At 39.2% G+C, this 17,556-nt stretch overlaps 1 protein-coding gene across 1 annotated transcript in view; it reads right to left on the minus strand.

Annotated features, from left to right (window-relative positions):
* The window catches only part of CDH2 (cadherin 2, type 1, N-cadherin (neuronal)), a 325,309-nt gene that overhangs the window by 31,701 nt on the left and 276,052 nt on the right, over positions 1 to 17,556 (minus strand). The window contains exon 14 of the mRNA XM_006835040.1: positions 15,364 to 15,503. Coding sequence (XP_006835103.1) covers positions 15,364 to 15,503 — 140 coding nt within the window. The remainder of the gene's footprint in view (positions 1 to 15,363; positions 15,504 to 17,556) is intronic.

Below are 17,556 nucleotides of genomic sequence, written 5' to 3' on the forward strand. Positions count from 1 at the left end.
AGTATTATCTGTCTTGAGAGCGATAAAGTATACCCATTGAAATGCATCTTCAGGTTGCTATGAAATCTGAAGATCTGAGGTGGTTTGTTTTTTTTCCAGATAGCTCTTTTTCTTGAGTATCTCAGGCACCTATGACAGCCAAATTGTCAGAGGTAGACGCAGAGTGTACTTAAAGTGGGTTTGGACCACTTCCCTTAGCTGGCCCTCGCAGAAACTCTCCTGCGAGTAAAGTTAACAGTCACCTGGTTGTGATGTCATAACCAAGAGTCTCAGAGACAATCTGTAAGCCTTCTAGTGTGCAACAGATACACTAATAGCTGCAAGACCAGCAACAGTGTATCTATTACAGCATATGTTACTATGTGATGTAATGCTATAGGCCTAGCATGTTTATGTGACTATGTGACCAGCACATCTATGTGGCCACGTGACACATTGCTGAAGGCCCGTCATGCACATGTGATGCGTTGCTGCAGTCTGTCAAGGTTGGGGGAGGAGCTTTCTTTGCTCCTTATGCTCTATAAAAGGTCCAATCCTGGAGACAGAACTTGGAAATTCATTATGGCACATGTGATTTATCTCACCTGGCTGATGTATGTTGTCTTACCTTGTTTATATTTCAATTTAGGACTCAACAAAGTGTCTCTAATATTTAAGTATGTGAAGATGGAGACTCGTTTTCCCTTTACAGGAAGGGCCACATTTTTCTTCACATAAAAATGTCAGGACAAAGATCAAAGTCATTCTATTTCTGCATGACCTATTATTATATCTTGGAGGAAATCTATAATTAGACAATTAAAATCTCCATAAGAGTTGGTTTGAACTATGGTTAAACAGAGTAAAAGGTAAACCCTTTTCCAGTACATGCCATATGGTTCTGAAATTTCCTAAGGAAGTATATTGTTTTAAGATAAATTTATACAGATAAGCTATGCCTGTAGCACAGAAAGCATAGCATTATGATTGAAAAAACGAATTTGGAAACTGCAGAGGTTTGATTCAATTCTTGGCTCATCGTATCTTACTGGTGTAACCTTGGTCTGATTATACTCATACACATTTCCTGTGGTTTTCTAGGCCCTTGAGCTAAAAAGCAAAACAAAACAAAAAACTACTGAAAACTTTATTAATGAATTCAGTACAGACCAGTAGTTAATAAACTTTTTCTGTAAGGACTAGACAATAAATATTTTGGACTTTGTAGGCCATGCAGTCTCTGAAATGATGTCTCAATTGCAAAGTATGAGTACTACACAGATATCACATAGACAGTGGGCATGTGTTCCAATAAAACTTTATAAACGAACAACTGATGGGTGTATCTGGCCACGTGGTCACTCTGAGTCAGAACAGACTCCACAGCACTTAACAACAACAACAGTACTAACACATACCTGGCATTCAAATCTTTATCACTGTTATTTTTTGGATATTGGTAACATTCCATATCCCTATAACTAAATGCAAAGTTCTGGTGTGGCACTGTAGGTTAATGTACTGAACTACAAAGCCAGTTTGAACTGCAAAGTCGGCAGTTCAAGCTCATCAACTACTCCTTGGAAACCTATACAGGGTTCACTATGGTCGGAACTGACTCGATGTCACTTAACAACAGCAACATAACTAAATGTAATAAACTTATAATTAATTAGGAAGAATTTATATTAAATGAATGACATAAAATATTGTGTTCATTTACACAAAGTGGCAAGAATAACACAAAAATAGTCATGTGCAAATCACGTGCATATATGCATATTCAAAATACTTTATAGCAAGTAGAGCATGGGTGTTGACCATTGGCTGTTGACTTACCAATGTAGACAAATGGTCGTAAGTATTTTGAGAACAGTATGTGAAAAAAGAATGACAATGTGTTAAACAATCCCTGGGAAAGTTTTAGTGAAATTAGTGTCACTCTTGCAGTAACTGATTCATACTACAGTTTGGAGGTGAGTGCACATGCATGAAAGATTCTGGAACATCATTATCAGAATGTGCCTAAGCCAAAAACAAAAATGTTGAAAGCAGTCTCCATAGTAATGTCCAGATACAGCCATCTGTTAGTTTGCTTATAAAGCAAAATGATCTTGTAAAACAATTATTCCAAAACTCACCTATACCATAGTGTTCATCTAACTTCATTCTCTCCTAGAGTCAGATGGTTGGGATTGGATGCTCACACTGAAGCCAGTTCCTTAGATCAGCAAGAGACCCAAAGAGACCTCCTGGCTAAAGATATGTCTTGATTTAGAGTAGTATTTGGCTTGGTCTCAGGAGGCTTTCTTGTTACCCATGCTCCTTCACTTTCTGTCTAGGCATCATGCCGGGATTTTAGTTCCTGTTGTCCAGATTGCATGCTTAGATTTTTTTTCTTCCTTAATATGTTTAGCTGCTCAGATTGCTTCTCAAGATTCTAAGTTCGTTAATGTGAAAATATGCTCAATTTTGCAAGCCATACTTGACCAATTAATTGGATCTTTCCCTTTGCCTGTTTTTACCAGATTGCCAATGGCTGCTTTATAATCTGTAAGTACCTAGCTTCACTGATCCTGAACAATATCACCTGCCTGTTTCCAATCAGCAAGACTAAACAAAACATCACAAGAGCGACACAATGGTGCATACAAGTTTGTATTCTAGAATCATATGAATCTGGGGTTGAAAACTAGGCTAATCCCATTGTCTATCTACCTCACATGCTTTTGGTTAGGGTTGTATGAGACACACACATCGCCTGACAAAGAACAAGTATGTGATCAATGATAGCAGTTACAAATGCTATCATCATTTCTTGAGACATTAGAGATATCAAAGAGTAAAAATGAAATTATTTGGGGTATTCTGGTTCAAATTGCTGCTAACCAAAATGTTGGCAGTTCAAACCCACCACCTATTCTGTGAGACAGAGATGAGACAGTCTGCTTCCACAAAGATTTACAGCCTCAGAAATGTTACTGGCGGGGGCGGGGGGTTGGGGGCCATTTCTACTCCATCCTATAAGGTCCCTATGGGTTGGAATAAAATTTGATAGCAGTGTTTGTCAAATTAATTAATTTTGTGCAAATAACAAAGTTACAAAATAAGGTAGGGCTTCAGGAAGAGGGATCCAATGAAGTTCAGCAGACATTCTAGATGGCCTGCCAGGTGTCAACTGACATAGATGTTTGAGTTAAACAAAACAAAACAAAAATAACAAATCTCTGAATTTACAGAAGACCAGGACCAGAGCTGGACACACTAACTCAGATAGAGGTGAGCCCTGGATGCTGCAGGATGCGCAGGAGAGAAAATGGTTTCAGCCTGGAACCCCAGACCCAAAGTCTTGTGATGAAGCATCAGGCTATGTAGAATCAGGCAGGTTGGGCTAAGTCACCGGAAGCAGCCTGGTGTGTGCTCAGAAGCACAGACTGTCCAGTCCTATGAAGTTAAAAATGGCAATTGTAAAACAACAACAGGGGAAATTGTCCCCGAGGCTCCATTTCTAATACCCAAACCCGGGCAAATCCCAGGAAGCATGGGCTTTTATCCCATCTCCAGCACTGAACATAGCTGATACAGGTCTTGTGTCAGACAGATCCCGGGTTCGCCTCTATTTAAATACAGAGACAAATTTCCACCCAAGCACATAAGACATTTTCTTTTTTTTAATGCCAATTGTGACTCGTAAGTCTCAATCTTTTAGGTTCCAGAAACTGGGGCCACTAAAGAAAGTCCTATCATGATGTCTTTCACCCTAGACTCTGACCAAGAGAGCAGTATTCTAGAAAGCACTGGAAGCTTTTGTCCCCAAAACAGAGAGAGAGAAAAGCGTCCCTCACTGGTTTTTGGGGAGTTTTACACGCTGTTTCTCATGACCATGGAGTGTCCCGTTTTCATGACCTGTGATATTACTCTGTCTGCTCTGCCCAGGGACCCGCTTCCTTCTGGAACATCTAGCTGAGTCAAAATGAAACATGTGGTATGAAACCCTACTGCAAATGGGTTAAAAATGGTTTTTAATGAACCTCGGAAAAGATTCTGTAACTCTGAGGTTCCTAACCCATATTGGCTAACAATTTCTAGCTGATGACTGAACCCATTTACTCTCCTTTCTAGTCACACAGAAAATCGACAGTTCCCAATGAATTGGGACTACAGGAGATGCATGCCACTTACAGGCGTGACCCATAAAATTTCCCGTAACTTGTCCTTCTAACTCTTTCTCTTGGTAGTGATAGCATGCATGTGCACTTAGAATGACCTAGGAAGTCACATATGGAAGATAGGACAACCACTGCTACTCCAGGTCCCTGAATAACTGGGATAGAACAGACCCCCCATCCCAAACGCCATTACCTGAACCCCCATTACTGCTAAGTACACAAAAAATAAATTTCCACTAGGTTTGTCACTTGTGGAATCCCCAAGGCGAACAGCAAGACTTTATTTCATAGATCAAGTGCTTTCACAACACGTCAAGGTCTCGGGAATGGCAATGTGTCAGTCAAACTTGCTAAGTACCTATGAGTAGGTTCCAACTCACAGCAAGCCTGCATAGATAGGGTTTCTGAGGAGCGGCCGGTTCACTGACATTTTAGATTCCACAGCAGTTACGCCTAACTCACGTTCTTTTCTCTCCCCTTCTTAAACCAAAAACTATCCCATGGTTTCAGATCAATATAGAGCATACCTCCCCCTCATAGAAATCGTTTTTTGTTCATTTAAAGTCTAATAGTAATTAATGCTGCTTATTACTAAATCAGAATCTACAAACCTAAGTATAAGGAACACACTGCCAGCAGAAATTGGTAAAACTGGCCTGGTTCCAAAATAAAATAAAAATAAAAATTTACTGGGACATGTGTATCCGGCTTGAGCAACCTCCACTCAGTTTCTAGCAGTAGGTACCTTGTCAGAATACAGGCCCAATGTCTTCGGCTCCTCCTAATCTATTCCCTTTTTTTCAGGAGCTGGAAATCCAAATGTAATCTGAATTTTTTTAATGTTTAAATTTTTCAGCATCAATAAAATACATCAGTGGCCTTACCTTGCCCACTGACTCCCAGTGTGGGAACTGCATTTTGAAGCCACGTGAAATGTAGTTTTCAGACATGTCCCTCAAACCATCAGGGTTTTTATGAGGTGGTTCCTTTGAAAGTTCAGACTATTTCTGATGCAACAGGATCTGAGCCTTAGCAACTATAGTTTATGAAGCCAAATTTGGGGACTTAGTATCGTCTTCTCGACTCTGGAATGTGAAACCTACTGTGCTCATTAAGTCCAAAAGGGGTTTATCTGAAGACTGAGAGAAGAAAATCTGGCCAATTCTGAGTATGGGAAGGCAGATCTGCAATACAGTATACAGGCGAGTGCCCAGAATCCAAGAGTGAGCAAGAGAAAACTGATACAGCTACCTAAAGCAGCGATTCCCACTTCTGTCATGAGCTGTTCTAACTGGCTAAGACCTTATAGGTTAGCGCTGCCGGAGGAGATGATGAACTCCCTTCAAACTGGCACTGTTCCCCTGAGCCACCCATGAACAGTATTGTCACTTGTGGAATCCCCAAGAACAGCAAGACCTTATTTCATAGATCAAGTGTTTTCAGAACATTCCAAGGGGAATGGCAATTTTTCAGTCAAATTTAAGGAGAGAGAAAACTGCTGAGTGTACTAGGACCTATTTGAAGTATGGGATAACTTTCTTATGATACATTCAAATGACATTCAGAAGGGAACTGTTTTAATTTCCTGGGTATACTAGACCTTTGCCAAGGATACTAGTAAAGAGATCTTTTTTTAGGTTTCAGACAGCCCAGGGCTTAACACCCACTTTCTAACACACTAAGGAGTCCTGGTGCGGTGCTGTAAGATAAATAACTTGACCACAAACTCACCAGTCACTCCTTGGAAACCCTATACAGGGTCACTATGAGTCAGAACCAACTCGATGGTATTTAACAAGAGTCCTAGTGGCACAGTGAGTTAAGCACTGGGTAGCTCCATGGGAGAAAGAGGAAGCTGTCTGATCCTGTAAAGCTTTCATCTTGGAAACCCTAAGGAGCAGTTCTACTTTGGCTTACTGGGTTGCTGTGAGTCAGAATCGACTGGATGATGTGAATTTGATTTTAGTTTTCGTATTTTCTAACAGTGTGTACTGACTTCTGCTGTATGGTTTGGAGAGTCAAACGAAGCATGCATATAAAGCACGTAGTACAGTGCCTAATACACTGTTGCTACTGCTAACTGTCCTCAAGGTGGCTGAATTCTCCTGAGTAGTAGAATTCTCAAGTTAGATGTGGAAGATACATGTTGGTTCCCAGTCACGTGTACTTCCTACGAACCAAGCACCTGTTGGCCAGTGGAGACTTTCATGTTGCTATGATGCTGAATAGGTTTCAGTGGAGCTTGCAGACTAAGACAGACCAGGAAGAAAGGCCTGGCAATGCACTTCTGAAAGTTGGCTAATGAAAACCCTTAGGATCACAACAGTACGGGTCCACAAGTGATCATAGGGATGGCACAGGAAACGGTAGCATTAGTTCCAGTGTAAACGGGGTGGGCCTACCACACTGTTGTTGTTAAGTGCCTTTGAGTCACTTCCGACTCATAGTCACCCTGTATAGGTTTTCCAAGGAGCGGCTGGTGAGCTTGAACCACCAAACTTGTGGTTCATACTGACCTTGAAGTTCAGCACATAAACCCAAAGAGCCACACCAGGACTAGGGGCCAACCACATAGCTTTTGCTAATATTAAGGAGAATGAAGACACATAATGTGGACTGATATAGGTAGAGTGTTGTGAGCATAATATCTATAAGATAAATGTTTACTTAACATAAGGACAATCATTATTAAATCTAAGCTCTGAAGAGCAGAAAACGATCAGTTTCCTGTCCCGGGGCTCTAAGGATATGGTTCCAGGGGAAATGAGCTATCAGCTGTATTGTACATTCACTCTGATTTTATTAGCAGCAGTGATACGGAAAGCACTGAGCTCAAAAAACATTAAAGCTGATATGGCATCTGCAACCAGCCCTACTGGTTAAAAGGGCACTGAAGGACATTTACTAATGGAGGTAATTAAACATGACTTGATAACCACCCAAAGTCCTACTGATGATGGCAGTGACGCCGATAAAGAAGGCATCTCACCTTCTGAAGGGTGGCTGTTACACTGAATGTGTCTGTCCAACAGCCAACAGCACTGTGAAGAGATAATGCTCGTTCCAAACACTTCTCATGTTAGTTTCAAATAAGGGCTCAACCTCGTCCCTGATAATCTACACAGGAGAGGGTATCCACAGCTGTAATAAAAGTCTGAGTATATGTAGTACAAAAGGACGGAGTGAGCTTTTCTTCTTCTCTTATTTAGGCTCTTCTCACTTACTTTGTTAAAAGAAATTAGGAACCTCTACCTTGGCACAAAAACTAAAAGAGAGAGATGCTTATCAACAGCAGGAAAGATAAGGAATACCTTTGTAAAGGATAGTACTGCTTTGTTTACTTTCTAATCAGTCTTGGGGAGAATTCTTGGCAGGAAAAATAGGAATGTTGCTTTAGACTAGGCACGTGTGCCACTGCAGGGTCACTAGGAATCAGAACTGACTCGACAGCACTTAACACCACCACCAATGCTAACTACCTAAACTGACTTCTGAGACCAACTCTACCTTTTAAAGGGTCTTTAAGACCACCCTGATAATTGCCTGACTCTAACACCACAGGCTCAAACACTGCAGCACAATGTCTACCCATGTTTGCTTGTTTGTTTGTTTTTGGGGGGGGCTGCGGGGTTTTTTTGTTTTGTTTTGTTTAATTGTAGTGAAAATCCTACCTCCAACTTGATACACCACACATGCTTTGTAATAAAAATCATACATGATAAAAGTGGACTAAAGTATAGTCTTGGAGTCTTGGTGAGGTGCTGTTGGATAAAGCACTGGTCTGCAAGGTTGGGTTGAGCCACAAGGTCAGTGGTTCAAACTCACCAGCCGCTCCTTGGAAACCCTGTACAAGGTTGTTACGAGTCTGAGCAGACTTGACGGCACTTAACAACAACAACAACAACAACAACAGAATCTAACTTGGCATCACTTCCATTTCTAAGATCTTTTGTTGTAAAGAAATAATATTTTCAAAACACTAATAAAATATGAATCATATTCCACTGCTAGAATGATTTAAGCAACAGAACCTCTAATAGGCAACCATGCATGCATTACAGAAAACAGAATACAATGTAGTTCACAAAACCAAACTTCTCACCAGTATTCCTACATTTAAAGCAGTTAACAATTATTTAGAAAACAGCAAATAATTTGAATTTAAACTTACTTAGAATATAAAATTATTAAATAAATGGTTTCTTTTTCTTAAGGAAAAAAAAATAGATAAAGATAAAATCTGCTGAAACCATGGAAAAAGCTTGAAGGATATAGTTGAAGGACTTATCCTACCAGATATCAAGACACAGGAGGCTGTCACAGTAATTGAAATAGTATTGTGTTGTTCCAAGAATAAACAAATAGCATAAACAGTACAGAATTGAAAGTCAGGTAAGAGACTTGCAGGCCACATATACAATCACCTGCCTTAGGACAAGTGAAGCAACATAGCGCAATGGAAAAGGGCTAACTTCTTAGTAAACATGGCTGAGAGCCTATATTGAAAAGGGCTAGCTTCTTAGTAAATATGGCTATATTGAAAAGGGCTAGCTTCTTAGCAAACATGGCTGAGAGTCTATCTTGAAAAGGGCTAGCTTCTTAGTAAACATGGCTGAGAGTCTATATTGAAAAGTAAAACAAAAAGAGCCCTTATCCCTGCCTTACAAAAAACCTAACCCACTGCGCCATGGAATCAAATCTAACTCATGTCACCATTCCAAATGAAAAGTCAAGGGTGGATGGATCATAGACCAACTGTGACAGGTAAAACAAAAAAGTTCAAGAACATAATAATAAATATATTTTTAAGGGGATAATTTAAGGTAGGAAATACGTTCTTAAATAAGATACAAAAGCAGTAACAATAATGGACCAAAATGCTAAAACAGACTTTATTAAAATAAAAAAAAAAATCTTCTATCAATCGAAAAGAAGCACTGTGGCTATGTAGGATAAGCACTTGACTATGAACACCAGGAGTCTTGGTGTGATTCTATAGGATAAAGCACTGGACCACAAGGTTAGTTTGAATCACAAGGTAGGTGGTTCAAAGTCACGAGGACAAGCAGACCAGCCGTGAGCAGCTAGAAAACCAGAAGATACCTCTTGAAAGAAGGACCTACAGGAAAAATACAAAACAATAAGGGCAGTCCAACTGTTACCACAAGAACATACAAGTGACCTTCCCAGGAGATATCAAGGCAAGTGATCGGATCCTCTCAGCGCAAATTCTCTTCCAAGACTAAGATGCAAGGGAAATATACACTTTGACTGACAACCACGCACATCACCCAGAAGGGGAAGTGGCCGAAGAACATCAATGAAGGGGCGAGCTAAGCCCTACATGGTTCATCAAACTACTGTGAACCCGATGGAGACCTGGTTGGCCAGTAGCGAGGCAACATCTGGGGACTCATGGGCTCAAGGTCAGTGACACAGCCACAGAGGTCTAGAGTGGAGAGCGGGGCGGCCAGCCGATAAAAAGAGGCCGGACAGACGTAAGAACACCCACACTTGCAGATGATGCCCATTTGACTGGACTTCAATGACTGGATAAACAGAGCTCAACCCTAAGAAGAAAGAAGAGGGGAAACAGCATCATCTGATAAAATTCGATAAACATGACCTACACCTATAAATGAACTAGCTTAAAAGGAAACAAGTCCCTGCTGCAAGAACTATACCCAACCCCTCCACACAAAGGGTAGACAGGGATGGGCAACTTGGACATTGGCTACCCAAAATGGGGGGAGGGATACAAAGGCAAGAAGTGACTGGCTTACAAGCTTTCAAGAGGGAACCTAGATCCAGAGGGCGTGGAGGAAGGTAGAGTCTCCAGTGGGTGGTGTCCAACCTGTCCAGGAAGGGCTGATGAAACGAAATACAGATGGGTCTCTTGTGATGCAATGGTGAATAATTGTTATCAGGACCGACTGTGAGCATTGGAAATCTAAAGATGGACATTTTGTAACAAAGAAGGGAGTGATTAATTTATCAGTCTAGGAGCGGAGGACTCTGGGGCCATCGATGGAGAAGAGCGAAGAGCGGAATCCTACCCAAAGAGGCAGCGAGGCCTGGGATGGAGGCAGAGAAGACAACGCCAAGAGATGGTGAGGCTGGGGGCTCGGGATCAGGATTTGGAAAGGGGCTGAGGACTGTGGTGGGGCGGTGCAGGTTTACAGGGTACACCCCTTGGTTTGGTGAGGATGCATGGACAGGATGATAACTATGCCAACAAAATGATGGATGATGGAATGAATGTAAAGCTGATGTTCTCCCATGTAGACTATCACACAATTCACAATAAAACATTAAAAAAAAAGAAAAGAAAAGAAAGTAATGAGCTGCTTTAAAGAAAAAAGTGACCATTAGCTGCTTTTTGTTTTTCTCTTGGATAAGCACTAGAAGCAAAAAGAAAGGTAAAAGTGTAAGGAAAAATTACACCAATTTTTAAATTAGTGGCCACATGTAGACAGACTTCATGAATTGGTATTGCAAAGGAGCTTGCATCTCTTTATTGAATCTTTCCCATAGGCTTTACCTAGTGTATCATAGTGATACCCCGATGGGTGCTGCCAAGCTAAGGAAGAAGTCTGGGGGTGCTAAAACATGAGGGGACACCCATTAGAAGGCTGTTGCCAATCAGTGATGACACTGACCTAAATGAAGATAGTGAAGTGAACGGACTCACGAAACGGCTTCATGCAACATTCCCACAATGTATACTCTATTATGTTATTATGAGGTCAAATTAGAATGAAAAGAAATACCCGGATGCAATATTGTCACAATTTTCTATAATGTGAACTATATATGAGAAACACAACAAATGATCCTAGATGGACGGTGGTTCATGATCTAGGCTAAAATGCTATTGAAGTGCTCAGAGGCTATGAGAAAATACCGCAGGAAGGGTAGTACTAAACAGAGAAAGAAAAAAAAAAGTCACATAAAGTTCCAGAAAAATCCTTAGCTGCTGGGGAAGTGAGGAGGTAGCAACACACTTATGCCCAAGAGTTTTCCTTGGGACAAAGAAAACTTCAGTGGTCAGGAAAAGAAGAGATAGAAGATTTATGAAGAACAATTCAATAAATGTTACAGTAGAGGGTTTAACATTAGATCTTAAGCACCAGTCTAAGTAGATAATAAAAGAGATAAATCTTTTCTTGAAACAATCACAACAAATACAACCTTGCTACACAGTTTTGTAAAAAGATAGGTAGGGAGAACTGAGAATGACTTTACATAGAACCCAGCATGCCAGTTATTCAGTTCTTTACTGATCTTTCATTGAGTTAGATTTAGGTTAATGCCTAGAAACTATGCATAATGACATGAAAATCAAAATACTGAGATTATTTTATAAGAGAATGCGATGAATATATGCTCATCTTGCAGAGTGAAAAAGATCCACGGAAGTGAAAGGATAGCTGAATCCAGGATTAATCCAAACAGAAATCTGAATATTCAAAAACATTTATAATCAAGAGATCCCGAGATATTTTGATAGAATTACTTTAATTAGTCAGTATTCAAAACAGTTCTACACAGTTGAGTCACATTTTCCACATGCTTAAAATAGACATCTCATCTAAATGAGAAGGCTGTAAACCAGCACTGACCCTGGAACCAGATGTGCGCTTGAGTCCAGCTGAGGCACTTACAGACTCTGTGAGCAGATCACGGAACTTAGTGTAAATGGAAAGGTCTAACAGATTACACACAATAATGGGTATGAATGTGTTTTGTAAAACAAAGAGTGATATATTATTTCCTCAAAGGAGTAGAGAAAAGAAAGACATAAAAATATATTCATAGAAATTTGGTTTTATTCAAGGTAACAGCCATATCAGTAGTGTCTACACGTAGACTGAATAAAAGAGAACATTTCAATTTACTGATAATGATTGAAACCCAAAATTTTGGGTTCTTTTTCAGATTACTAACCCTGAAATTTATATTAAGTAGAAATCACGTAGCTATTAAATGTACTTAGGAAATACCTGTCAGAGCAATTTTTCAAGAATTACATTCATTTAGTCCAGATATCACAATTACATTCATATGGTATATCAGAACAGTTTGAAGTTTAAGCTATGACATCAGACTGATCTGGATAAAAAACTTGTAACTATCACTACCTAGTTGTATAAGTTTGTAGAATCCAACATCTCCTCATCTCTGTTTTCTGTTACAAAATTAAAGCTTATTCACAATACTAATGTCACAAGTCCATAAGATTTAAGAGATAACATTCCAAATGAGAAAAAAAAAAGTGGTAAGCATCCATTAACTGTCAGACTGTGGAATGTGCAAAATATGAATCTCAGAGAGTTGGAAGTCATTAAAATAGAAATGGAACACATGAGGAGTGATATCTGAGGCATTAGTTAGCTGAAATGGACTAGTAATGGTCATTCTGTATTGGCCAAACATATGGCCTACAATACTGGGAATGACACATTGAAGAAGGATGTCATCACATTTATCTCCAAAGAGAACATTTCAAGATCTATTCTGAAATACAACACTGTCAGTGATAGGATAATATCCATATGCCTACAAGGAATGCCAGTTAATTGGACTATTATTCAAATTTATGCACTAACCACTAATGCCAAAGATGAAGAAATTGAACATTTTCATTAATTTCTATAGTGTGATATAGATCAAATGTGCAATTAAGTTGCACTGATAATTACTGGTGACTGGAGTGCAAAAGTTGAAACAAAAAAAGAACTGGTAGCTGGAAAATATGGCCTTGGTGATAGAAAACCATGTTTGAGACCTTCTAACAGAATTTTGCATGATTAAAAACTAATTCATTGGAAATACTTAAAAAACAACAACAACAAAAACACAAATGGTGACTATACACAGGGACTTCACTGAATGGAATACCCAAGAATCTTAGTGAAAAGAGATGATGGAGAAGCTCATCAGTCAGAACAAGGGCAGGGGCCAACTGTGGAATAGATCAATTGCTTATATGCAAGATCATGTTGAAGCTGCAAAAATTTAAATGAGTCCACAATAGCAAAAGTATAATCTTGAGTACATCCCATGACGTATCAAACATTAATGACTGAAGACTAGCTAAGCTGTAGAAAACATCAAGGACATCATATATGAAGAAAGCAAAGGGTCATTAAAAAGACACGAAAGAAACACCAAAATGGATGTCAAGAGAGACCCTGACACTTACTCTAGAAGGTAGAGTAGCTAAAGTAAATGAAAAGAATGATGAAGTAAAAGAGCCAAACAGAACATTTCAAAGGGTAGTTAAAGAAACAAAGTAAAGCATGATAGAGAAATGTGCACAGACCTGGAGTTAGAAAATCAAAAAGGAAGGACATGCTCGGCAGAACTGAAGAAATAATTCAAGCCTTAGGTTGCAACACTGAAAGATTCTACAGGTAAGGCACTGATTCACATCCAGTCAAAATGGAAGGGATACATATATTCACCATGCTAAAAAGTAATGGTCAATGTTCAACCGTTTCAAGAGGTAACATATCATCAAGAGCTGATGTTTTCAAAGGACGAAATCTAAGCAAACAACAAAGCTCCAGCTATTGACAGAATGCTAATTGAAATGTTCCAATAAACAGATGCACCAGTGTAAGCATTCACTCGAAAGACAGTTCACTGAATCAAGTGGAAGAGACCTTTATTTGTACCCACATTCCAAAGACAGGCAATCCAACAGAATGCAGGAATTATTGAACAACATCATTACTAGCACATGTAAAATTTTCCTGAAGATAATTAAAAAACAGCTGCAGCACTCTATCAACAGGAAACTGTCATTTAAGTTAAAGCTGTATGCAGCAGAGGTCATGGAATGAGGGATATCATTGTTGATATCAGATGGATCTTGGCTATAAAACAGACAATACCAGAAAGATGCTAACTTGTGTTTTATTGCCTATGCAAAGGTATTCAATTGTATGGATCATAACCAATTAAGGAAAATGTTGCCAAGAATGTGAACTCCACTGTAGTTAGCTTATTCTAGAGTGCCAACCATAGCAGTGATGGTAAGGATGACATAGGAATGGGCATTGTTTTGTTCTGTTGTACATAGGGTCATTGTGAGTCAGCACTGACTCAAAGGCAGCTAACAACAACGTTCAGAGTCCTTAGCAGAATGCTTGGTATATAAATGTTATAAGCCTTATAAACGTTAGCTCATTTTTATATCTGAAGTGTACCTCTTACCAGATACAGCACTTTGGTTTCCATCTACTGGTTGTTCTCATTCGTGTAAATGTCATTCTATAGATACATTTTGTTGTTGCTGTTAAAAGTGCTTTCGAGTTAGTTCTGACCTACAGCGACCCTCATCTAGGGTTTCTGAGGAGCAGCTAGGAAGTTGGAACTGCCGATCTTGCAGTTTCAATTGACCCTGCAGTCCAGCGTGTTAACCCACAGCACCACACCAGGACTCCTTATATGTACATGTTGTTGTTAAGTGCCATCAAGTCGATTCCGATGCATAGCAACCCTGTGTAGGGTTTCCAAGGAGCAGCTGGTGAGCTTGAACCACCGACACTGCAGTTCAAATGACTTTGCAGTCTGACACATTAGCCCACAGCACCACACCTAGACTCCTATATGTACATAGTAATACAGAATTTCACATTATTTTGTAGTGAGAACTTCAACATTTATTGATCAACTATACAAGCCAGGCATCATGACAGACAAGATGGATACAAATATGAACTACACATTGTCTCCAACTTCAAATGTTTCTCAAGAATATACAAAGGGGTTTCAAAAAGTTTATGGAAACCTTCCATTATCTTTTAATTTCATTTCTCCATGAACTTTTGAAGCCCCTAGTCAGATCACTGAGGGAAGATGTGCCCCCGCCGTATCTCCAATGATTATAACAGTTAAATTGACTTGGTAAATATTTGTGAAATGTAATCCAGTGTGCTTCCTACCATCCATCTAAATATCTAGATTACAACATAGAAACTAATTTTAACTATACTCATATTGCATACCCAATGAAGATGAAAAACTGTGAAGGCAAAAAGCTTCCAGAAATGCATGCCACACATTGGAAAATATCCACCAAATGTCTAGTAATATAATATGAAAGAAACTTGATAGCCCTCCTCTACTGCATTTATGAACACATTTTTCCATCATTTAAATTCTATGATTCCAAACATTCCTTTTAAATATTTAAAACTTTGCTCACCTGGTCTTCTTCTCCTCCACCTTCTTCATCATATTTTAAAATATTATCTCTTACATCATCTTCTGGATCAATCAAAAGTTGCTTGGCCTGGCGTTCTTTATCACGGCGTTTCATCCATACCACAAACATCAAAACCAGGACTAGGTAAGAAAATAGTAAAAAAACAAAACTATTGTTAATTTTTAAAGCTTGAGTTACCTAATCATAGTGTCCATTAATAACTTAGACTCATGTATCTCTATCGCTCGGCTTGGAATGCAGCTTTCACTCTATGTTCCATTTCCAGCCTCCTAATAGGAGACACAAGGAACTCTCATAGTGTAGTGGTTACGAATCGGGCTGCTAATCTCACGGTCAGCAGTTTGAAATTACCAGCTGTTCCACGGGAGAAAGATGAGGCTTTCTGCAGCTGTAAAGATTTACAGCCTCGGAAACCCTGTACAGGGTCATTATGAGTCAGAACTGACTCGATGGCACTTAACAACAACAACAATACGAGACACAGGGGAGAAGACTGGGTTTAGAGAAGACTGGGTTTAGGTTCCACTTCCTAGTATCCTGCCCTCCCACTGGGTAAAGGTCTCTGTCCTCAGGGTCATGATCTACAAATGGGGGATAGTCAATTTTTCTATTTGTCCCCTTGGCTTGCTAGAGAGCAGCCTTGATATAGTGCTTTCTAATTCTAAAAACATAAGACATATTGTTTAATTGCTAATATTACAGATTGTTTAATTGCTATTTTCTTCTCTCCAATTCAGGGAGAACACTACGTTTCAAGGTGGATATGTGCTTCACAAGATGTCTGGAGTAGCAGAAATAGGATTCTGACTTTTTTGACTCCATTGTTTTTTCTTCACGACCAAATGCTGCTTTCTGTTCATATATAATTACATGTCTCAGGGAAGAAAACTAGAGGATTAGTGAGAACACTGCATAACATTAGACTTTTGTGCTTTACACTTTTATGCCTGGTTTAGAAACATAAATATGCCAAAGAGTTGATGTTAAAATCAGCACCAATTCAAATGTGATAGTCACTTTTTCACGCCACCATCCATGTTACCTACGCCTTTCTTTATAAACTTGGCATCTCTGCCACATTTCAGTTGAAATTGAAGCGTGTCCCTAAGTGCGCATCGAGGAACACATTCTGTCTAAAATCTGGGGGATATCAGTTTACATCCTGAAGCAAAAGATTTAATGACTCCTATTTGAGCACATTTTTATTATTGGCCATAAAAGTAAATATCCTCCTTTTAAAGCCAGATACATGATCTCATTTGCTATTGTTCCAATGTAAAATCTAGCAAGTGGATTATTAGTATAGCATGCAGGTTTCAAATTATAGCCAAAGTAGTCTCCACACAGGAAGTAAAAAATGCTCAGACTTCTATAGTAATTGCTTAGAATAAAAGGATAGAATTCTAAATTACCAGAACACTTGTAAATGGAGAAAACATAAAAGAAATGGCCAACATTTTCAAGAAAGTGATTGGTGCATAGCATGATCGCACAATAAACTAAGTCCTGCTGCTATTTCACAATAAAACACAGGGCCGAGGCAATTTATTCTTTTAACCTGCATGTTTAGAAGTGGTTCCTAAAGCACTTTCCAGTGGTTAATTTCCTGCATTCCACTGAACCAGAGACCACAAAGTATCTTAAAAAGGAGCAATTCCTTAATCTACACTTACTCCGAAGACAGATAATTTATCAAGCTATGCAATCATTTCCATTATCAAATATGCTGTATAGGAAATACAATCTCTCGCTCATTTACACAGCCCTTCAGAGACAAATACCTTGATCCTCACATCACTGGCACAGGTTGCTGACTGTGCTTTATTTGAAGGAAAGTGAAGGGAAGCAATATACTCATTTTCCTAAATCATCAACTACGTGCCACATATTCATACTCAAATCATAAGAGAAGTGCTCAAAGTGAAGACTGTTTAACACTTTATTGTGGAAAGCGTTTGCTACAACTCCCCAAGCAATCAACAACAGAAAAATGGTAAGAGGGCACGGAAACTGTAGGCTGGGTAGGTTTGTTGCAAAAAAATGTATGTGCTTGAAGCAGTACTCAGGTGGATTTTTCACTGTGAAGTGGGTTGGTGAGGAAAATGTTCAGAGGTCAAAGAAAGTTGTTTACTTACTTTTCATAATTCTTAAAAACTAATGTTTTTTATTGAA

This window comes from Chrysochloris asiatica, unplaced genomic scaffold (assembly GCF_000296735.1).
Source record: "Chrysochloris asiatica unplaced genomic scaffold, ChrAsi1.0 scaffold00015, whole genome shotgun sequence".
Taxonomy (NCBI): Eukaryota; Metazoa; Chordata; class Mammalia; order Afrosoricida; family Chrysochloridae; genus Chrysochloris; species Chrysochloris asiatica.